Raw genomic sequence first — 25,145 nt, 5'->3', positions numbered from 1 at the left:
GTAGATCTCCAGACAAGGCTGCAACTTCCACCCGCCCTACTTACAAATTTATCCTACCCAGAATCCAACTTTAATACTTAGGTGTGGTTCTCAATCTCCCTTGGGGCTCCATCACAGCAGTACCTGAACCCATCAACTATCTTCTGAATTACGTCTGTCTCTTCACGACCAACCAAGTGGTCCCCAGCCTGAGCATGGCTTTGCCTCCTCGGCCTGATGGTACCAAGGGACTTTTGCTGTCTTTATATGAGGCCCATTCAGCTGCACTTGCTAGCATTCTTCTGACCCAAATGGGACCCGATCAACCTTCTGGTTCCCATATCGGACTTCATCCGTCCACACCTTTGCTGGTGGCTAATACGAAACTATCTCAACTGCGGTCTCTCCTTCCCAGAGGAGTTCAAAGGGGTTCACAATTTTTTTACAAATTTGGAGGTATTGTTGCTCTCATACCTGAAACATCTTACTCCAGTTTAGAAGTCACACCCTGATTCTTTGTTTTGTTTTGAAGTGTTGCAAAGCGCATGAATTCATTCTTGGTTGTTTTTTTATTGTGCTGAAAAATCATAATAAACATATATGGTTTGCAAATTGTCTTCTGAAGCCATTTTTTTTTCTGTCCTCTTGGTGCCAAATTTTCAGGTTACACATACAAACCCCAAAGCCAAAATCTCAGAATTCATTATTTTCTTCTTCCCATAGTCACTGCGAAACCAACTTATGTCTGCAACACACTGGAAGCAGACATATCAAGTTATGCAAACTGGAAGAACAAACATTCCCACCAAATATTCTCGTAACAAGTATTGATGTTGTTTCCATGTACATCAATGTCCGACAAACAGAAGCAATCCAGTGTGTCTGCAATACTCTTGACAACACCGACTACATCTCACAACCACCTGTGATCTATGTCCAAAAACATCTGGAACTCATTCTCGGTGGCAACTGTGTCTTCTTCGGAAATAACTTCTTCCTCCAGAAAATTGGATGTACACTGGGCTCCACAGCAAGCCATGAAACGTGATATTGCCTTACACAACTTGGAAAACAAAATACTTCAAAAAGTAAAACCCATCCTCACATGGTGGTGCCACAGAGATTACATATTAGTCATCTATGATGGAAATCTAAATCAATTCAAAAATGTTGTCGCAGACATCAACAAAATTCACCCAACACTGAAATTCACACATGAAGCCTCTGAAACATCTATCAGCTAATTTAACAATCTTCAAAGGAAACCGTTTCTGCAAAACAAGTGTCTTAGACACAAAAGCCAATTCCAAACTGACAGAAACTTTTCAATATCTTCATAGATCCTCTTACCAGCCATCACACATCTTCAAAGCATTCATGTATGGAGAAACTCTCCAGTATGCTAGGAACACAACCAATAAGGAGTAATAATTCACAAGAGGATACAACCAAACTGAAATCAAAAAAGCCACATCTAACATTTCACAATCAACATACTTAACCCCTTCGCGACGGATGACGGTAAGAGCCGCCGTAAAAATTGAAATCCTCAGCCTGCTTTTCAGCTATTATTCTCGGCCTTCAATCGAGTAAACACGGTGAAAGAAGGCATACCCGGGCTCTTGTATATATGGTGATTGGTCTTTGCGTGTTGCCAAGAAATGAAAAGGCCGAATTTGCATCATAATTACCAGCTTCACAATTGTCCCCACTTTGAAAAGAGGCAACGGGAATGTAGAAGCGTGAGTAGAGCCGCATACCGCTGAACAATGAGCCTTTTCACTGTATAATTCAAAGCCTGCAGAGCATGCAAGGCCACAAACCAAGAATTCGCGGTTTGGCAGGTAGCCTTCGTAGCCAAGTGAGGCTGGAATTCTCAGAGTCGGCTTTCAGAAAAAAGTTCCCGTCGTCAAGGGGTTAATGAAGCCAAGGAAGTAATGAATAAACAGAAACAAACCTTACCGGTCTTTATCACTGCATGCAACCCGGCCATCAACCACCGTTATCTATATCAAGCAATATACAACACTGACACCTGGCTTGAAGAAATTAACTACTTTTTGAAATTTTTCCAAACCTCCATTTATTGCTTTCAGAAGAGCCCAAAACATCTAGGAAAAACTGGTTAGAGCTAAACTACCCCAACAAAAACAAGAGCCTAACCTAATCCCAACAGATTCTGGCGTTTGGACAAATCTCCCTACTAGAAAAGCAAACCAAATCAACTGAAATCAATTAGCTGGACTAAAAACAATAAACAAAGAAAAAGCTCAACTCTTGGTATAAACATATCCAATCCCAACCTAAAACCATTTGCGAGTTAACTCGATTCCTATGTCCATCCGTCTCAAACCCTTCCCGGACATGACTGGCCCAAACTATTTATGCTTCAATCAGCATGCTAAGCAAGTCAACTGAAAAGCGTCACTGAATGGGATAGCGCCATCAATCATCTAAGGTCCCAGGGTACATTGATGTTAAACGTATGGTGTCATTTCATGGGAATTTGGTCACATTGGCAGGTAGTTGTGTTGAAACACTTTTCATTTTTAATTCTAGGCATGTCTTAAATAGGAAAATCAAATTAAAAAAGGATAAACTCAGTCACAACGCAACTTACCAAATCGTATTTAACTCCACACACATGAATTAGTATTTCTTGGCCTCAGGATAAGAAGGGGGTCGATTTATGAGCATGACATGAGCAAACGTTACTTTATCTCAAAGAAATTTGACTCATTTAATGTTCAACAATACTTTTTTTAAATGAAGTTGTAGGTCGCCATAGAAACAAATTATGTAGGATGACGTAATGAAATAAATTGTTACTTAGATAGTAGTTCCCCAAGATGGGGAAGAAATGTTTGGCTTGTTTCTGCCCTAACAGGTGTGTTTGTTTCTGCCCTATTAAATATTCTGTTGTTTTGTTTTGTGTTGGTCGAATAAATAATAATAATTATTATCTTTACTACAGTTGAAAGCTTCATTTCCACAGTGTTGTTTGTAGTCGAGACCCCTTAAGACCTTCACAAAACTGCACAAGACATGCACAAGATCAACGCAAGACCTCCAGTCTGAATTCAAGTCACAAGTTATTCAAATGAACTTCAACAGAAGCCTTCCTTTGTCATCCATCCTGTTACTTGTGACTTGTCCTGTGCATTGTCTTGTGCATGGTCTTGTATCTTGTCTTGTCTTGTGATGGTTTCGACTACAACACTGGTATGAAGTTATACAGCCACTCTGGTGCATGTACTAGGTTAGTTGATGTCAAGCACTATTTCTGCTACGACCACTAGTTTTGTTCAGATCATTCATTTTTATATTTTCTACTGAGTCAATTCTGCCATAATTTCACTGTGATAAATGTGACAGACGACAGCAGGTTGGTTTTTAGGAAGAGGTTTTCTGTTGTTCCAAAAACGAAATCAGAGGTAGTGTGCAATTTTGTGCATGTTCAGGCATTTCATCAATACCACATACATGATGAGAAGCCTGAGTAGTTTCAGATGTTACCCAAGTTGAAGTACTAACCACAAATCCTCAACATTCATGAGGCAGTCTGCAACATATCTGAATGGGCTGGAGCCAGGAAAGGGTGCATCCCATAACTGAAAACCCATTATACCAAACCTCCATTTTAGTGCAAACAGATATCTAAGGGGGGGTGAAAAAGTAATAATAATCAAAATTAATAAAAGTAATAAAAACTGACAAAAGTAAATACATATATCTATTATAGTTATAATAGTAGGATGACATCCTGTGAGGGGTTTTCTGTACATCAGTAACAACGTAAATACGTTACCTACATGTTGGCCAGTCTACTACAATCAGACATTAAAAAAGCAAATGACCTGACTCCCCATTGTATCAAACATTATTCAAGACTCAGGTATATCTGCAATTTATGCTAATCAAGGATCTCTAGTCACTGTTGTGATATCAGTGTGTGACACTGCATAATTGGGCAGTGTTTTCAAACTTGTTGAGTATAAAATATAGCTTTATGCTGTTTAATTCCAACTGTAATTGCTGGTAAAGTATTCTAGATTTTAAGGTCTGTATGCATATTGTTCCTTTCTGGATGAGGTTACCAGTTGGATCAACAGAGTAGATTGAGATGGTGGGTTAAGCACTTGAGAAGACAAGTCTGTTCAACTGTAGTAGAGAGATTGTTTTTTTAAATACTATATTTTTCACGTGCTGTTGTGCAAAAACTTGTTTTGATTTTTTTATTGCTGAGTTTAGCCCTAGCCTTCAGTCGGTCTGCTGCTTTATAAATTCTTGGCTGCTATATGCTCACCTTTAAGACTGAAGTGTGGGAGTATTAAATCATAGTGCTTGTGCTCGTAATATTTGTGTATAAAATGTGAGGGGAAAATATAAGGTGGTTCTTCCTTTTGGGGGGACTGAAAGACTGTGGTCAACCTAGTTGAAAGCAAACTAAAGGTGATGCCTCGTATCACACTTTAATGTGAAAACTTGAAAGATTGGTGAGAAATAGCAGTGGTATAGAGGTGTGGAACATTATTGATAGTGTTTTAATAGGAATTTACCAAATTTCTAATAAAGTTAATTTTGGACTTTCTGTCTAGGTTGTTTTGAGACAGGAGCTCAAACACCAACGGACTAGAGCCCTCTCAAAGATGAAGGAACAGGCAAAAGAACACCAGCAAATTGAAGAAAATATTTTTAAAACTGGTAAAAAGTTAACCACAGTCATGCAGGAAAATGACAAGTTCAAAAAGGTATGTATTGATCATTCAAAATCTGAATAATTGGTACTGACTGAACATGTTGTTATTTCTTTGACTTTGTAGATTTTTGTGGAGACGAACCACCTAACCTTTGTTCAGGCCTTCCTCTGCCTCTCCTACGTTACACTGTCAAACATTAAGTGAATTTGTCTTGGTTTAAGTCAATTAAATTCGATTTCAGGTCTACATATATCACTCAAAACAGCATGTAAATTGTTTATAAACTCATTAAGTGTCTATGCATAATAGTAAAATGTTACACTATTGAGGTATTAAACCTTACCATAAGGTTACAAACGATAAGTGCTATGCAAATGGATGAGCCTGATCACCTGTTGTTAATGTACAGGCTCTGAGTTGTTTCCTTTTTCTGGATAATTATTCCTTTTGACTTTTCGTCAAGACAAAACAATGCATGCAAGACAACGTGACATGAACAATAGTCATGATCTCAAAGTATGTCATCAGATATCAAATTACAGGTAATTTTAGTAGCATATTGAGTGAGGTCCCCTGGGACAGGGTGCCTGTTTTTCATTTTCAGTTGTTGGAAATGCTGACTCAACATCACTACTACCTTTTTTGGAAATCGTTCTAGAAAAATCTCAATTTACCCACCTCCCACCCAACCCTCATCTCCAGACATGGATATGCCACTGTTTAATTTTGGCAGAAGATATTTTATGGTCGTAAAATGACCTTTCACAGTAACGTCATGAGATCATTGGTTAAGTACCATGTACAGGTTAACGTCTTTCCTTGCTGAAGAGATAATTTAATGAAAAAAGTGAATTATATTTTAATCCCTGATACATTTCAGATCTGCTGAAAGGTAAATAGTTACTGTAATATCTGTATAATTGTTGTACTTAAATTTCAGTTATTTTCTTAGCTTCAAGTTGCACAGGAAAATCTTGCTATAAAACAATCTTAATGTGCACAGGTTCCACATAAATGATTTGTGGCTCTGCCACACCAAATTGCTCAGCTAACTCAGAATGTACACAGTTGAATGTGTTTATAAACGCATGGCATACACAAAACCAGTGGCTCTGCACGTAGCCAATGGGAAAAGCAGTAGAAGGGGAAGCGTCGGTCTGTCGCTAGGGTTAATTCATCATCAGTGGATTGCGTGTGCAAAGAATAAGGGATATGCGATGTCCTGGACAATGCATGCTAATATGCACTCTATCATTTGATGTGTAATTTAAGACTTTTCTGTCAGGATTGATTTTTTACCGATTTTTGAAAAAAATTAAGGTCTTTCCACTGTAACATCCGGTCTGATGACATCATCACCCTGAATTTTAGCACACAAGTGGGATGCACAAAGGTCATTGTTTCCACCAATATTCAAGTGATTCCAGCAAACTTTGCCACAGACATCAAGTAAAAATTCATTGTTCACATTTTTCATTTTTCAACCTGCTGCCAGAGGGCACTAGAATGTTGCATGACATCATTGGGTTATGTTTTGAAGAATGCTGTATGACTACAGACAATTAAATAGTGTTGAAATGAAGTTCATATCTATATGTATTACCACCTTTAAATAATAAGCCACTTAGTTCCAGTTTCAACCAGAAGGAAGGGTCACATGACTCAACACTACAACAAAAAGTTAGACCTATAATTGCTCTGTCACTGCCCAAAAGTAGAAAAGGGATGGAACCACTGATTTTATATGCATTTTTAATGATTAACATTTTCAGACTTAAAGGCGTTGCAATTTGACACTTGATGACATCATAACAACTGTGCACCACGTCAGACATGTGCAGTGCTTGAAGTTGATATCTCATTCCATGTGTTCAAACAAGCACAAACAAAATGTTTGCAAAAAGAAAAAACAACCAGAGGTTTTGTCTGTCTTATGGACAAATCAAAGGACTTTTTCACATTTTCTTAATTTTAGAAAAATCTATTCTTCATTGCAGATGCTAGTGCGTTTCAATTTATCACTTTTAAATTTTCCATTTTCATCTATAACACTTCCCTTTCAAGATATCAGCAAGGTTTGAACCCAATCGGACATGCAGTTCAGGAATATCGTGCTTTGGGGAGTGCACCTTTAATGCCATGTCACGTGACACCTGATGACCATTTTATTCTTAGCTTATGAACTGAGTGTACACCTACATGTACTTATAGTCAGTCTGATCAATAAAAGTGCAAAAGACTGGCTGTTGAAAGAAAGTGTACCAAACCCATGTACCAGTGCCGGTGGTGGAATGACTCACTCAAGACAAAGGCTAAGTCTGAGTTTTACCTCAAGGGTCAAACGAGGGCGCTGGGCAGGAGGGATATGTAAATGAGCTGTCACACTAAATTAAAAAGTGGCAAAATATTTGTATTAGGGTCTTTGTTGGCTGTAACTTTCATGACAATTGAAGTTTTGTAACTTAACAAATCATACCTTGAAATCATGAACAAAGCCAATGGGCTTAAAACACCTATGCAGAAAAACTGATCCTTTAAATTCATTTCGCATGATTTACGTTTAAACTGGAAACTTGAAGGAAATATTACTTGTTAATTTGACTCCATAGTATATTTGTAACCGAACAAAATGAAAAATTTAGCCTGATTTCTCTTTCGTTCTCATAGTAATTCCCGGCTGAAGTTGACTATTCACTCATTAACATGGATAATAGTATGCAGCAGAAAAACATGTACAAAACCTATGGAGAAAAAGTGCATCTTTAATCTTATTTCATGTGACCCTGATGGTGTCATTATGATGAGTTTGTTCCGGGACCCTCTCTACATGGTGGAGTACGACACTGTACAAATATGAAATCAGACAGGTTGACCGGATTGCCAAAGTCTGCCTGTTGAAAACTGTGTACTAACCCAATGGAGAAAAATTAAGCCTTCAAAAATCAATAAGAAATTAGGTAATGACATCATCCTGACATCATTAATTTGGCCACATTGTTGTACCACGGTCTTTGTTTACTGTAACTTTGATGATGATCACCAAGTTACCAAAATGGTGCCTCGAAAAGGTGTACAAAGTCAATGGGCTAAAAACCCCATACAGATAAACTGCACCTGTAAATGAGTGTCACATGATTTGCATCTTAATCTAAATTTGTTTGCAAAATATTACTTCATATTTAGATTTTTTGGTGAATTTGTAATCAAATAGAAAGCAAAAAAAAGATTTCTCTTTCATTTTCAGAGTAATCCTCAGCTGAAGTTGAGAACCCCACAGTTATTCAGATCGATAACAGCACATAGTAAAAACCATGTACAATCCCTATGAAGAAAAACTGCACCTTTAATCTCATGTCACGTCACCCCCTGATGATGTCATTATGACGATTTTGTTCTGGGACCCTCTTTACGTGGTGGAGTACTAGTGTACACAAACATCATGAATCATGTCCACGGCCATTTAAAATAGCTTGAGGCAAAGAAAGTAAAACAAAATCATTAAAAAATGGAAAAAATTCACACACAAATGAATACGAATTACAGACTAAAGTAATAACATAACCTCGCTGCACTAAAAGTTCACATTGTATGAATAAGATTTATCTTAAACACACTAAATTACAGGAAGATATTTATACAGCAGTAAGAATTTATACTGAGGGTTAGACCTGAATTTAGTTCTCATTGTCAGCACTTGTGTGCTTTGGACTGTTCATTTTTTTGAATCTGTGAAACTCTGTGATTAAATCATCAGGAATATCCTCCTTTGGTTCCCAAGTTCTTTTGTTGTGGCCTTTCCACTTCATAATGTTGCTGACTATTACGGTAAAGCATCTGAGAATGTGTATAGTTTAAAAGTATCCACTGCCTTTGTCATTAGTGGTGATTTGTTACCAGAGAACTGTCTTGATTTCCCTGTACAATAGGTGGAAGTTGTGGCATGTTTGTTGGCAGATGGAGTAGATTTAGAATCAGTGTCACTGAGAGTGTGTGTCCTCAAACTGGTCTGCAGTATGTAACCTCTGTTTGGATGTTTACGCTTATCTGTCTTTAGGGTCATGGTATTGCTTCAGCTGATTCATGTTTACTTGGGACACCCTGGAAGCTTGTTATTGCCACATTCACAGACAGCATGAAAGATGTGGACACTGACTCAAGAGGTTTACTTTGTTAACTTGTGGCCAGAGCAGTTTCATTGCCGAGTCAGTTTGTTCCCCGTCAATGTATTTCCTGCAGGACAACGTAACGTCATAACATACTAAGAGCATGTTCCTGTTCATTATATCCCCTGCAGAACAGAACCACAAAGAGATTATATAACTCAGACTGTTCCCAGTCGTTATGCTCCTGTGGAACAGTAGTACATATTAAAATTTATATCATAGCAAAGCATGTTCCCGGTCGTTGTCATAATCCCCGCCCCCCACAGAGCTGTGGCAAGTTCCCGGTCTTTATTTCTCCCCCCCCCACACAGATAAAGCCAATCATAAACCATAAATCCAGAACATGGCATACATGTAATTCTGGTCGTTAAGCCCCCCACCAGCAGAAATGCGTGAAGTTCCTGGTTGTTATTCCCTCCCATGGAACACCATCACAAAACAATTATAATCCATGATTCATATAGCAAAGGAGGTTGTTTTTTATTTATTCATATCTGTTCATCCAACAGTACATTCCGCACCAATTACAGGGTGATAATGAGTGAAGAAATATTCAGTTTTAGAGGTAGGAGGAAAACCCCAGATAAATGTTTCAGTGAAAGTCCACTGGTCTACAGGCAAGGGTGTCATAAGGGGGTCTGCCCCGGGTGTTAGTTGCCAAAAACAAACCATCCGAAATTGGGAGAGAGCATCAGCAATACTGTTATCGGTGCCAGGGAAAGCCTTTAAAATGGATGTTTTGCCTGAGGCACTGTAAGACAACACATGAACCAATTTTATGATTCGAGGGCAACAGGATGTTTGGGGGTTGAGTGTAGATATGACAGCCTCATTATCACGCCAAAATATGACTCACTTATCCCGGAGACTGCAGCACCATAAACGTAATGTTGGCACGATGGGAAAAAGTTCCAGAGAGGCAATGGACAGTCGGAGGGAGCAAATTCAGTCAGGCCATTTACATTGTTTGAACCCAATCGCTGTTGAAAATTGCCCCAAAACCTACTTCTTCAGAAGCATCCATATACAATGCATGATATTGCTTGAATGCCAAACATCTGGGAACATATCAAAAAGTGTTGCAATGCTAACATGTTGGCCTTTGCACCTGAGGAAATATGAACATAGTCATCCCAAATGGCGGAAAAAAGCATGACAGGGTCTAACTTCCTTACAAACAAAATTCAGGCTCCCCAACAATAACAATAACAAGTGTCAACTTGTGTTTGGACAATGCATGATCCAATTTATCAAGAAAAGAAGCTATCTTGGTCTGAGGGACTTAAACTTGCTGATTGACTGATCACCATGAGGAACATAATACGAGTTGTCATCCCTTCAGTCTTGTCATGAGCTGAAGTCCTTACACACTACCCTAAATGACATAAGGGCTTGTGCACACTCTAACGAATTGGGTGACCAGCAAACAAGAAGTCATCCAGATAACATAATTTGGTGGGAGTGCCAGCAACCCTCTGAGTGTAGTACTCAAGGAATGTGCTGGAACACTTGAACATCACAAATGATGTGAAACACCTACAGGCATACTCTTATCATAACAGATATCCCCGTTAACAGAAAAATCAAGCAGATAAAAGTCATTAGGGTGAACAGCGAGTAGACAGAATGTTGATTTAATATCAGATTTGGCCAACAAAAGGCCGCTGTACCTAACTTAGAAACCAGTGTGACTGTATTGTTGGAACTCATGTTGGAAACAGCCATTTTAACTGGGTCCAGGTGATCACTGAGTTACCCAACAGAGTGACAGAGTTACCCAACAGGGATGACAGGTTATGAATCAAGCAAAATTTGCTTGGTATTGTGCATCAAACCTATAAGTGAGCAATGTAAAGTGGGAATGGAGGGAGTAGAAAAGGTGGCCAGCAAGCCAGCCCAACTGCAATTCCTTTAATTGATTTTTTCCTGCAAAATAGTGGGATATTCATGTGCAGAGACCAAATTTTGGGCATTAGAACCTTCATAACCAAGTCAAGAACCACATAAAAACTGTTTCCTAGGAACTTAACATCCTGTCTGTTGGGTACAAATTAAACAAGGGAAGCATCCAATTGTTTTGACTGGTGCTGACAGTTGATTGTGGGGGGACTGATTTTCTGGCTGTGATGCAGTTGGAAATACTGCATTCATTGACTGAATGGGTCGCAGACATGCAAGTTGCATACACATGTGGGCAAAGCAACATCAGACTCTGATGCAGCAACTACGGATGAAGTCAAAGCAGATTCCAGCACTCTGAGTGTGCTGGAACGTAACATTGCTGCCTGCACTGAAGTTTCCATGCAGAGCCCATAAGTGCGCACAATTGCCTGTCCCTCCTTGTAAAGGGACAAGAAGTAGGTTGCTTTGTTGGAGCTCCCAACAGCATAAACCCCAAGTAAGCATCAAGTGAAGCCCAAGAATGGGTCGGTGCACGCTCTTGTTGCAGGCGAAACTGAACATCATGATCACACAAGCCGAATCCTGCATGCTGCAATGCAGCATAGTAATGTCGCCATATTTGAGCATTTGCCATGCCTTAGTTGGATGCCAAATCAAGTAAACTGAGGCAAATATCAGAAAAGCTGAGGTCCAATGAAATCAGAAAAGTTGAGGTCCACCACTTGACTGATGTTATACACAGTATTTGGTTATGGGGATGGATTTGCTTTGCTGAGGACTTATACGACCCTACCATAAACATGCAGTCACTGGCTGCCTAGACGCTTTGGTTGGGAAGCAAAAGCAAGCCAAAGTCTACAAATTCCCCATTCCATATCTTGTCTTGGATATGCTGGTGAGGGAAGTGATTTCACCAGTCCAGACCCCCTGGCAACCAAATTCCAACAGCGTGGCCGAATTATCTAAGCTGTTGATCTTACTTGGCCGAGCAGGGTGGAAATCTCTTTCCAGCCTCCACACCCCACCTACTGTCCAGTGACAATATATTATTTGAAGCCGCATGGGCCTCAAATAAATGTGTATGCATCAGCATGGTTACTGCAACCATTTAAAAACTGTGAACATGACATGCTGCAGTTATGCGTTGCTGATTTTTGTCTACACGTTTTCATAAATGCAGGAATTGGGCTATAACCAAAAATAACTTTGAATAAATCTTTGTTTTTGAAACACTTTTCATCAAAGAACATAATTGGAAATTCAAGAATGCAAGAATAAACTTAATTTCACCTCATCCATTCCTTGCACAAATCTTCAGTCTTGTCCGTTCACTTTGATAGGACCTATAAATGTGAGACCCCCTGCATATTTTATGACCCAAAAGGAATTAAGCATTCACTAATTCATTTTTCCCAGGGCATCAACAAACTGGAGGGAGAATGTGACTCCATTGTGCAACAAAACAACATCAACTCTGCCTTAAAGGGTAATCTGACCAGTGAATTAATTCTCCAGAGAGGTAAGAACATTACAATATTGTGGTAATATAATATTGTTATTATCACTAATACATAACCAACTTTTAGCAGAATTGCACTGGTAATTACATGTACATTGTGCAGTGTACATTTGTTGTGCCAGGGTGTTGCTTACTGGTGTTCTAAGATCTTGGGTTCATTTTGTGACACATTGTTTACCTAGAAGTCACTCATTTACTTTACCTGACATATGTTGTAACAAAATCCCAGCAGGACCCCACCAGTATAAAATTGTGGGTTCCAATTAACTAATCAACAAAGGGCAAGCCACTCAAAATTAATCTCTAAAGTATACACGGGCTAACTGCCTAACCGCAGAAGACATTTTGCGGCTTAATTGTTCATTTCAAAGTTTATTAACCGTAACCCTAAATAATACTACAAATTACTACTTGTAGTAAAATGTAGTACATGTATTCAGCACTGTTGCTTGTATGAGGACATGACCTTTATCCATAAAATACAGTAGATAAGACAATGTACCATACAGTGCTATGGCACTATGAATGACTGATTTCTTCTCTGTAGCAATGGAAGTAACCTAGCTAGAAGTAGTAATCTGTAGCGCTAGGTCCTTCAGGCTCAGGCAACTACTTAGTATTTTGTAGTACTGAGTAGTGTTAACCAAACAAAATGCTTGGCAGTTAAGGTTAAATGTCTGCCAAATTTACCAGAATGAGTAATATACAATTAAATTATTACGCTAGTTGCTTCCTGTTTTAAACAGGGCACAACGAGATATGACCTGTATGTTCCTGTACATGTTGGCCAGTTCCAAATGTATAGGTCAGTGCAAGTGGACTTTAACAGTTCAAAGCCCAGCCTGATTGCCGGCAACGCCCTCCCCCCAAAACAGTCCTATAAAAGAAAAGAAATACTTTGGCCACATGCACAAGAGCATACTAATCTAGAGCAAAAAGAAACAAATCCATACGGAACGAAAAGATAAACAGGAACATCCCACACCTCTGGATGTTCCCAGGTCTGTCCCACTCAGAAAAATCCCTAAGGAAATTTCCTGCTCTCTTGGTTTTATATGGCTTGCCAGATAGTCACATAATGAAGTAATAAATTACATGTAACATGCCAAGTTCGAAGAATCTATTCAACAACAAATGACCATTCAGCTCTTGAGCTCTTTCTCTTCAGTCCTAGTAGACTGAAGAGGGTTGTAAAGAATAAGGATTATTTCAACAACGGTGGATTTAGCATAATAAACATGTACTTGATTCCACCATGCCCAGTTGGACTGTTCCATTATTTTGAACTGAAGCGCAGCTATAGTACAGCCCAAAGTTGAAAAGTAGGTCTAATGATATGGAGTGCAATTTGTACATGTATATCAACAGTCATTAACAAAATTTATGGAGCACAAGAACTCACCAAATTAAGTCAAGTTAATTTTTGTTACAATAGGTGCCAGGTGATTTTTCCGTTTGAGAGTCTATGAGCTGTATATTGAAAGTGTTTCAATATGCAGAACATCTGTAGGAAGTTGATAATGGTCTACAAGTCCACTGCACTTTAGTCTTGGTTCAGTCCTCACTTGTCAAGGATATTGCACTAAATCCTTCAAAATATACTGTTGAAGAACTGCATTACAAAAATAAATATCAAGTGATTCATAGTCACTGATCAGTTTGGGGAGTTTATTCATTGCTTTTGTTATTAAACGTGGTATGTATTCCATATACAATTGGGGCAAAAAGTTTGCATACACCTAGTAGAAAAATACAGTTTTCCTCAAATTTCACAAATTCACTCATTCCTACCAACTTTTCTTTTCATGAGAACAGACAAGATGGTTCTTTATTTAATGTACATGGTGTATGCATCAAGTAAAAACAACCAGACGTATATCTGATTCGTATTTATATTTACAAAAGCAAATTCAAAATTTTACATACTCCAACCCTAATATTGAGTGCCACTTTCTGTATTTTTGTCCCATCTTATAGTCGCAGTGGACCACTTTCTGAAGTGTTTTGAACAACAATAAGGAGTTTAATTTTCACAAAATGGTTTTTCAGAATATTAATATTTTGAACCAAAATAAATGTCTTCAATGTATTTTCAATCAAACTACACACTATGAACATTACGTTGAGATACAATTTGTCTGAAATGATAAAGAAAACGTTGGGGAAAGTATTTCAAACAGTGTAAAATTGAGGAAAAATGTTTTTCTATGAAGTGTATGTAACCTGTTTACCCCAACTATATGCATTTCTATTACATGTATCTTCAAAATGGGCCTTTTTTTTCCTTTTGGTAACATTCCTTTAACTTATTTCCTTTTTTAGAAAGGAAAATGCTTTTGTTTATATACATCAAACTGCATCTCATGTAATTTGCTTGTAACAAATTCACGGACCACAGGGCATTGCTGAATGCCTGAATAATGCACAGGCAAGTTGAATTCCGCAGATCAAAGATGCCCCTGAAAAATGTGTGTGTTTTTGTTCTGTTTTTGTCACTGCTTTGAATAGTAGTTGGCAAATTTATCTTCAAGTTTGTGTCTTTTCCTTCGATAATGAAATGCTATGGATTTGTCAAATAAACAGTGCTTCATTGTCCAGTGAAGTGCCTGAAGTCAAGGCATGTAAACATGCATGTTTTATCACATGCTGCTGGTTAAAAACCATCCACATGCCATTGGTGTACACCATAAGCACTTAAGTTAATATCTCGGTAGATGTGATAACTACCCTTGCATTATGGGAAAAAGGTTGATTGTCTGAAAATTGCAACCTTTGTTCAAGAGAACAGGCTTTAATTGGTACAGACCTTGCAAAGAAGCTGTGATGTTACCCAGTGGTACTAATACTATTATCGTAAGGAGTGATAGAAGGAAATATTTTTGCAGGAGAAATTTGCATTCAAACCAATCCAAATTCTCCTTTGGTAAATCAATTACAATTTTACATCTATTTTGTCAGTTGATGCAGTAGTATATGTTGCAACCCCACGGTAACCTGGTATTGGTTACCACGAAGTGCACATTAAAAAAAGAAGACTCCAGAGCACTGTAAAACAAGAGGAAATCAGACGGACACTGTAAGCTATGGTGTGGAGCCAATGTTACTGCTCTGAAGCATGGAGTCAGAATGATTACACAAATACAAAACATAGTTACAAAATAATCTAAAGAAATTAACCATTAATCTAGAAGGGTATCTCATTTCTCAAGGAAAGTAATTAGAACTAACACTGCAATGAAAAATAACCATCATTGTCTAACGAATTATTCGCAAAAATGCTGGAAGTTCACACAGTAACAGCAATGGTGAAACAATAATAAAAGACCCTAAATCCTAAATTCGATCCCAGTATCGATAAAAATACCAACTCCTTGGGCCACAATGCATGTACAGTACATGTAAATAGTCACTATAATCAAGTATCGATTCTGTGGCCTAAGTCAACACAGGGTCTAGTCCAGCGATGAGTCAACCAGTAAACAGTTAATCATGCATGAGTGATTTTGCCCATGCTCTCATCATACCGCATGCCAATGCAGGCCATGCCTGCCTACAGGGCTCTAGAACAAAGAAATGCCACCTGCTGAGATAGGTGGTCTTAACTATTGCTAAAAAGTGCTCTGGTCCACATGCTAGTGAATTTTACATAGACACAAAACTGAAGTAAAATCGGACTGATCCTTCACAGTCTTAATAGAAATAAATGTATATCACTCAGCTGCATTCTACACAATACTGAATACATGAAGTTAATATCAATAATAGAGAAATGAAAGTACTGAGCACTATAAATAACTCTGCTATTAAATTCGTGCTAGACCACCAGACCAGCCTGGTCACTACATGTTCAACATCACTAGAATATTGGTTCTCATCAAGGCATGGGTAATTTTGACCAGGCCTTGCGCACACACACATGGTCGAGGCGATGTCTAAACAATGGTTTCTTCAGAGCTATTAACACTGCAAAACAACTCCAAATCAAGGCTGTGTGCTTCTCAAGTATTACAAATGATATAAATCATTCCTAGAATCATTACTCAACGGTAGCTGTAAATCATGAGCATTCAGAATCAGTACAGCATCATAAGTCAAGTCTACGCAAGGAATACTTAAGAAATACTTAAGAAATACTTCAAGGGCTAGGGGCAAAGAAGAATACTAGTAGCAAGGAAAAACACAGGAAAAGCCAGGGGAACAAATGAAGTTCAGCCCCTACAAACCAAAATCTGGCTCAATCTTGGCAAAGCAACATATCCACATGTATTTAAACACTTTGGGTCAAGAGGACCGAATTCCCCTTTGTCCTCCGGCATGTTCTGCCTGTTTGCTTTGTTAGAAACAAAGTGCCCAAAGTTATCAAAATAAGCATAAAAACTAATGCTAAATCCTTCAATGCGGGTACCATATCTTCAGTGCATAATACAAATTTTAGAGGTTCCTTATTCCCATCATTCATAAAAATATTGATGATCATAACATACCTGTAAAACAAGAGGAAATCAGACGGACACTGTAAGCTATGGTGTGGAGCCAATGTTACTGCTCTGAAGCATGGAGTCAGAATGACTCAAGAGAACAAAGGCACCCACACATGGCAGCAGTGCCCTACAGGAAGTGTTATGTAACTGGTTGGAACCGCTGCTGCTGTGTACTAAATAGCATTAGACTGGTAAACAGTGTTCAAAAAAATAGGGGGGTGCATAAAACCACTATCAACTGTACTGGTCAGTGCAAATGTCAATGCAGGGGGCTACACTCTCCCCTGGAAAAATAAATGTTGTCCTCAACATTTCTTCGTCACCAAAAAAACCAATACGCGTATCATGGACAGTCACTAGTCTACATGTCCTGAAAATCAACTACAGTTTGTTGACAAGTGTCCATCCTGGTTGTATCGTCAGGACTGCTGAGTGGGTGGCAGCTGTTGCCATGGATACACCGGCATCTGCTGTGGATTCCATGGTGTCACATGTGGTGGCCATGGCATGGGGTATTGGGGCCACATCATTGGAGTCACAGCTGGTGGGGTCATGCACATGGGCCAAACTGGAAGTTGAAGGCCTTGGCGGGGGTCATGGGCTCTGACTTCGCTGATTCTTTCTGGCTGCTGCTGGGGTTGACCCAACTGCTCATAGGTCAGACGCTGAGGTGGCCTCCTGTCCCTTGCTGGTCTAGAATCTGGATTAACCTGCGGTTCCGGCTCGGTTGTGTAGTCTCCATATGGTCCAGCAGGCTGCTCCGGAACATCTGCCGGCTGGTCAGTTTTGGTGTCTGCTGCAGCATCATCTGGCTCAGAGGAAGGGGTTGGAGCTTGACACGTTGTTTGGTGTTGAACAGCAGGAGGGGGTGCATCCATCACTGGGTCCCGGGTGGGGGACGGGCATAAATGCATCCCCAAGTCTGAATGGACATCAGGACCTGGATCAGTCTGCGGCTCTGGGGTGGCAGGAGAAGGTGGATCAGCTGCATGTTCTAGGGCGATGGCAGGTTCCGAGTCGGCCCCTGGGACTGGGGTAGCAGCTGGTTGACTGACTGGATCAGCTTGTGTCAGGAGCTTCGGTGTGCAGGTTGATTCCGGATGGATGGCTTCATCGTTGACATCTGCAGCTAGATTGAACTGGTCGCCACCATTTTTGTTGTTCTGCGGCTGCAGGTTGCTCCCTGGAATGAAGGTCGGGGCCTCTACATTCAGTGTTGGGGCAACTTCGGGTGGTGTGCAGACCAAAAGTTCATCTTCAGAGCTATCAGAGTCCGAGTTGCCTGATACATCTTTTCCTTGACAAGCTTGCCTGGCTCGCCCCCCGGTACCAGTCTGCTGTCGGCAACGTGACTTGGCTGTGTTTTGGTACTCGCCTGGAAGATCGGTGCAGGGTAGGAGCAAATTTCGGTGCAAGGTCCGGTGACGGCCCCTCCCGCTTTCTGGTCGGACCTCATATACAGGAGAGTCTACTGCCTTCCGCTCAACAACGACGTAGATTTCCTTCTCCCAGTGAGCTCGCAGTTTCCCCGGGCCACCGGTTTCACTCAGGTTCCGAACTAGCACCCTGTCACCACTCTGCAGGACCGTGCTGTGAACCCTCTTGTCAAACTGCTGTTTCCCTCTGGCGGCCGACTTAACTGCATTTTGTCGTGCCCTCTCATAAGCATTTGCCATTTGTTTCTGCCAGACTCTGCTGTACTCTTGGTGATCCTTAGTTCCGAAGTCATCATTAGACAGGCCGAAAGCCAGATCTATGGGGAGACGGGGATTGCGACCATACAGCAAGAAGAACGGTGAGAATCCGGTGGCCTCGGAGCGTGTACAGTTGTAGGCGTGGACAACTTTGTTGACAGCATCTTTCCAGCGCGACTTCTCATCTTCCGGAAGAGTGCGCAACATCCCCAGCAGTGTCCGGTTAAACCTCTCCACCTGACCATTCCCCATTGGGTGATAGGGTGTGGTCCGTGATGGAGAGATTCCAGACAAGGTTTGCAGCCTCCGGAACAGGTTGTTTTCAAACTCTCGCCCCTGGTCATGATGTAGTTTGTGGGGGAAACCAAACCTCAAGATGAAATCATTGAATATCTTATCTGCAGCGGTCCGGCCAGATTTGTTTGTTGTTGGGTAGGCTTGAGCGAAGCGAGTAAAATGGTCAACAATGACCAGAATGTACTCGTAACCACCGACGCTCCTTTCAAGATGGATGAAGTCCACAGAGACTAACTCAAATGGGGCTGTGGTGACAATGCTCTTCAGGGGTGCTCTGGTTGGTTGGTTTGGTTTCCTCTGTTGAAGACACCGGCAAACATTCTGGATGTAGTGCTCGATGTCTCTTTGCATCCCCGGCCAGTAAAACCTATCTCGGGCCAGGTTGACAACTCGCTCAGCACCAAGATGTCCCATCTCCTCATGTAACTCTCTGTATACCACTGACCGTAGTTTCTGAGGGAGAACCAGCTGAGACCTCCTGCCACACTTTCGAAGGAGAACACCACCATCCACCTGTAGTTTGGACCACTCTCTGAGGTATGCTTGTACGTCAGCTGGTTCTTGTGCTGCAATCTGTCGGCTTGGGCGACGCTTCCCTTTAACATACTCCATAACACGCCCCAGACAGCGGTCTTCACATTGCGCTTGCTTCAGGTCCTCCCTGCTTATACCCTGGGTGACTGTCACCTTTTCATCTGGGCTCGACGTCATCGTGGTGATGGCGGAGATCCACGGGCAACAACCAGCTCTGGAAGCACTGACGGCCTCAACTACTGCTTTTATCTGATCTGTGCTTGTCTCTTCAGTGCACTTGGCCATGAACTCATCAATATCCAGTGGTTGTCGGGACAGAGTGTCTGCGTCGGCATTGTTCCTCCCTGGGCGGTATTTGATTGTGAACCGAAAATCGGCAAGTTCAGCCACCCACCTGTGTCCTGTTGCATTGAGCTTGGCCGTTGAGAGGACATATGTCAGGGGGTTATTGTCAGTGTATACCGTGAAGTGTGGAGCATAGTATAGGTAGTCCCGGAACTTTTGTGTCACAGCCCATTTTAGGGCCAGGAACTCCAGCTTGCCAGAATGAAGGTGGTAGTTCTTTTCAGCTGCATTTAGTGTCCGCGACCCATAGCCAATGACTCGCTTCTTTCCATTTTGTTCCTGGTACAACACTGCCCCAAGACCATCTTGAGAAGCATCAGTGTGCAGTATGAACGCTTTCTCGTGGTCAGGAAATCCCATTACTGGAGGGCATGTGAGGCAGCTCAGTAGGTCCTCAAGGATATTCTGGTGCTTACGTTCCCATGTGATCGGCTGTCGTGATGAGGGCTGGCCAGCACCCCTTTTGGCAGTCGTTTTGTTTGTGCCCCTCCACTGATTACTATTCTGCTTGGCTTCCCTTTCATCACTGGGGCTCTTGAGCAGTTCATAGAGGGGTTTCGCTTTGCTCGAGAAGTTCTGTATGTACTGCCGATAGTACCCGAGCAATCCCAGAAGCTGTCTCAGTCCTCCCACCGTACTGGGACTCTTTTGTCTTAGTGACTCGATGGCTGCAATGTCGGCGGGGTCCATCTTGTGGCCCTCCTCTGAGACGATCCTTCCCAGATATCGAACTTCCTTCTGAAAAAGGCTGCATTTGGCTGGTTTTAGCTTCACACCCCGTTCCCGCAGACGCTGCAGCACCTGACGCAGACGTTCAAGATGGGCACTGAACGTGTCGCTGTAGACCAAGATGTCGTCTAGGTAGACAACCGCAATTTCTCCCACCAGACCATCAAGACAAGTCTCCATCGCTCTCTGAAAGACGGCTGGGGCATTGGTCAAGCCGAAAGGGATGCGTATCCACTCGTACAGCCCCCAAGGTGTTATAAATGCAGTTGCCGGACGACTCTCTTCAGCGACGAACCCTTGGTGGTAGGCCTTGCCCTGGTCCAGGGTGGAGAACCAGGCATTTCCCCCAAGACTGTCCAGAACATCCTGGATCCTCGGGATGGGTTGTCTGTCGGTGATCGTCTTGCCGTTTAGCTCACGATAGTCTATGCAGAGACGAAGTGACCCGTCCTTTTTCCGGACGCAGACTACTGGTGAACTATAAGGCGACTCTGACTTGCTGATCCAACCACGTCGTATCAAATCCTGAAGATAGGACTTGACCTCTCGATAAAGAGGTGGAGGGACAGACATGTACGTCTTCTGCACCGGCTGGCTGTCTTTCAGTCTGATGTGCATCTGAAGGTCTGGTATGCACCCTAGGTCATTGTCATCTTTGGCAAAGGCACCAGCTTCCTTCCTCAGCAGTTCTGTTGCCATATGACGCTGTTCCTCCGTCAAGTGGCTGAGGTCAACAGGGGGGATCCATGCAGTGGTGGCTGCATGATTATGGATGGAGCATATGTTCTCTGCCTGCTTCTCATGTGTGGGCTCCAATGGGACTGACTGAACATCGTCTACTGGCTTCAGTGTGCCCAGCAGGGTACGGCCTCTAAGCGTGACATCATACGTGGCAGTGTTGAGCACCAAAAGCCTGACTTTTGTTGTCGCTCCTGCTATCTGGAGTACCACTGGTGGAGTTTCCAGCTCTGGTGGCCACTGGTCAATTTCTGCGGGTTCAAAGAGGACTGTGGTTTCCCCCATGGGTTTGGTTGATCGTACTCTGCCTGTGACGTAGGTATAGCACCTACTGGGGAGAGTTATGTTCTGTCTGCCCACCCTGACATCTGCCTGTTGTTCTGCATGGTCATCTCGTATCAGGTGAGCGAGGACTTCAACCTCATGTCTTCTCATTGATGGGAACGCCGTTCGGACAATGTTGATGGGTGAGACTCCCTCCGAGTCATTCTGGACAATCTGTTTGATGACATTATAGCCAATGATGGGGACCCCCGTGGTTCCAGAGGTCACCAAAACCGGGACTTTAATGGCTGTACTGGGTCCAGACATCAGTTGGAAGGCAATCTCAATCCAACCCTCAAATGGTATCTTGGTCCCATTCGCCGCAGTCAAGTCGAGGTCTTCAGTTCCTGGTAGTTCACTCAGGGGTCTTGTGCGAACACTGGGGAGGTGATATTCTTTCCATTCGGTGGGGAGTATAGATACCTGGGCCCCAGTATCCCACAACACTCGTGCCCTGACACTGTTGATCCAACAATTTACCAGGCATCTCTCACCAACGAGTTTGCTGACCTGCTGTTTTGATGACACTTTGGAAACTTGGAAGGGTTGGGACTGCTGTTGAGGATGAGATCTGGTTACTGCTCGTCCCTCGGCAGCAACCCTTGGGCGTTTCCCGACTGCAGATATTTTCCGCGACGGCAACCTCGTGCATAGTGTTCGCTTGAACCACACTTATAACAATGGTCACAAGTGTCTCCTTTCCCATCCCGTTGGCAGAGTTGGCATCCCCGTGCTCGAGGTGTTGCCACGGTCTTCCAGTTTGCTGGTTGGCGAGTTGGTGCTGTCTGAGCTCCCCTCAAAACATTAGCGATTTCTGCAATGCCAGCTTTGAGTTCAGCGATGTCTGAAGTTAGAGTGCCCTGCTTTGGTTGTCTTTTGCCCTTGTTGCCTGGTTGTGTCTGGGCGTCACTCTGTGTTACCTCCCTTACTTCGACTGGTCGTCCTTTGTTGCCCCCCAGTTTCTCCTGTCGCTCTGCCTCTTGACTTGCAGCAAGATTCAGCTTGGCAAATAGCTCCTCATCGGTGATACTGGTATCCTGCAAGTAAGGACGCAGCTCCGCCTTTACTGCATCGCTGCGCAGGCCAGTTAGCAGTGCATGTACAAACATGTTCTGTACCAGGGTGGGGTCGTATTTGAGGCCAGAACCGGTCTCCTGACTGGCAAACAGAACCTTCTGCCTCAGATCCATAGCGCGTACCAGGAAGCTCTGGGCTGGTTCCCGACCGTCTTGAGCAAGGCGGGATAACCGGTGGAACAGTTCGGTGGCATCTTGTTCCCGATAGTGGGACCGCAGGATCTGTCTTAGAACTGGCAATGTCAGGTTCGCCCTGCCCTCCAAGTAGCTGCGCAAGGGCAACCCCGGCACAACTGCACGGATGACTGCATCAACGATGTCCCGCTCGGAGTGTCCCCGGGCCCGTCCGCTCTCAATCTGGTGGGCCAGGCTCGAGAATGACAGACGGTCTTTTTGACCTGGTTCCCCGATCTGACCAGAGATTTTAAACTCTCTTCTCGTAAGGCTCAGGAGACTTGCTGGGGGCGGGGTTTCTGAAGGAGCACTGGTTACTGCAGAACTAGTGGTCACTATGGGGGTACTGGTTGCTGCTGAACTCGTAGTCACTGTGGGGGCACTGGTTGCTGTCGTAGTGGCATTTGCTGTAGGGGCACCATTCACTACGTTGTTGAGGGTGGGGTTGGATGCCTCTGGCTGCTGCGTCTGGGATCCACCAGTGGTACTCATTGCCCCAAGGAAATCGTGCAATTCCGTATAGGTGGCCATCCCCTCGTCATCTCTCTGCTCCAACTCATCGCTCAACAGGTAGCGGTTGATCCTCCTCAGCAGCAACTTGGGGCTGTCATCTTCTGAGCTGGTCAACCCCAAATGGTCACAGGTCTTTATCAGAGATGCCTGTGACAGCAGACCAACTTGCTGCATCAACTGGCCACATAGCTCTTGCGGCGACTCTGCCATGGCGATTCCAGGTCAGTCCGGCTGGCTCAATCCCTTGTGCTGGTACCCCTGGTCAACTCCCTGTGGCCTTTCACCTCTCTCAGCCAGTAGCAACCCTTGTGCAGCAAGTAGTGGCTTCACAGGCGGTCTCTTCTCCTCCTATATCATGCCGCCTTGGTTCATGTCTCTGGACGGGTGCGACCAATCATCCCCCGTTGGCGCAAGGGACAACAACACCCGTCCCTTCGTGGTCGCCAAATGTTGCAACCCCACGGTAACCTGGTATTGGTTACCACGAAGTGCACATTAAAAAAAGAAGACTCCAGAGCACTGTAAAACAAGAGGAAATCAGACGGACACTGTAAGCTATGGTGTGGAGCCAATGTTACTGCTCTGAAGCATGGAGTCAGAATGATTACACAAATACAAAACATAGTTACAAAATAATCTAAAGAAATTAACCATTAATCTAGAAGGGTATCTCATTTCTCAAGGAAAGTAATTAGAACTAACACTGCAATGAAAAATAACCATCATTGTCTAACGAATTATTCGCAAAAATGCTGGAAGTTCACACAGTAACAGCAATGGTGAAACAATAATAAAAGACCCTAAATCCTAAATTCGATCCCAGTATCGATAAAAATACCAACTCCTTGGGCCACAATGCATGTACAGTACATGTAAATAGTCACTATAATCAAGTATCGATTCTGTGGCCTAAGTCAACACAGGGTCTAGTCCAGCGATGAGTCAACCAGTAAACAGTTAATCATGCATGAGTGATTTTGCCCATGCTCTCATCATACCGCATGCCAATGCAGGCCATGCCTGCCTACAGGGCTCTAGAACAAAGAAATGCCACCTGCTGAGATAGGTGGTCTTAACTATTGCTAAAAAGTGCTCTGGTCCACATGCTAGTGAATTTTACATAGACACAAAACTGAAGTAAAATCGGACTGATCCTTCACAGTCTTAATAGAAATAAATGTATATCACTCAGCTGCATTCTACACAATACTGAATACATGAAGTTAATATCAATAATAGAGAAATGAAAGTACTGAGCACTATAAATAACTCTGCTATTAAATTCGTGCTAGACCACCAGACCAGCCTGGTCACTACATGTTCAACATCACTAGAATATTGGTTCTCATCAAGGCATGGGTAATTTTGACCAGGCCTTGCGCACACACACATGGTCGAGGCGATGTCTAAACAATGGTTTCTTCAGAGCTATTAACACTGCAAAACAACTCCAAATCAAGGCTGTGTGCTTCTCAAGTATTACAAATGATATAAATCATTCCTAGAATCATTACTCAACGGTAGCTGTAAATCATGAGCATTCAGAATCAGTACAGCATCATAAGTCAAGTCTACGCAAGGAATACTTAAGAAATACTTAAGAAATACTTCAAGGGCTAGGGGCAAAGAAGAATACTAGTAGCAAGGAAAAACACAGGAAAAGCCAGGGGAACAAATGAAGTTCAGCCCCTACAAACCAAAATCTGGCTCAATCTTGGCAAAGCAACATATCCACATGTATTTAAACACTTTGGGTCAAGAGGACCGAATTCCCCTTTGTCCTCCGGCATGTTCTGCCTGTTTGCTTTGTTAGAAACAAAGTGCCCAAAGTTATCAAAATAAGCATAAAAACTAATGCTAAATCCTTCAATGCGGGTACCATATCTTCAGTGCATAATACAAATTTTAGAGGTTCCTTATTCCCATCATTCATAAAAATATTGATGATCATAACATACCTGTAAAACAAGAGGAAAT

General features: G+C 42.4%; 1 protein-coding gene across 5 annotated transcripts in view; it reads left to right on the top strand.

Annotated features, from left to right (window-relative positions):
- The window catches only part of LOC110988543 (coiled-coil domain-containing protein 175-like), a 152,922-nt gene that overhangs the window by 112,545 nt on the left and 15,232 nt on the right, over positions 1–25,145 (top strand). For all 5 annotated transcript variants that reach the window (XM_087146811.1, XM_022252177.2, XM_087146815.1 and 2 more), the window contains 2 exons: positions 4,578–4,730; positions 12,161–12,263. In XM_087146811.1, the coding sequence (XP_087002937.1) occupies positions 4,578–4,730; positions 12,161–12,263 (256 nt within the window). The remainder of the gene's footprint in view (positions 1–4,577; positions 4,731–12,160; positions 12,264–25,145) is intronic.

This window comes from Acanthaster planci, linkage group LG01 (genome assembly GCF_054643075.1).
Source record: "Acanthaster planci isolate LZ-2023a linkage group LG01, COTS_SCS, whole genome shotgun sequence".
NCBI classification, from domain to species: domain Eukaryota; kingdom Metazoa; phylum Echinodermata; class Asteroidea; order Valvatida; family Acanthasteridae; genus Acanthaster; species Acanthaster planci.
This window is presented reverse-complemented; position numbering and strand designations above follow the sequence as displayed.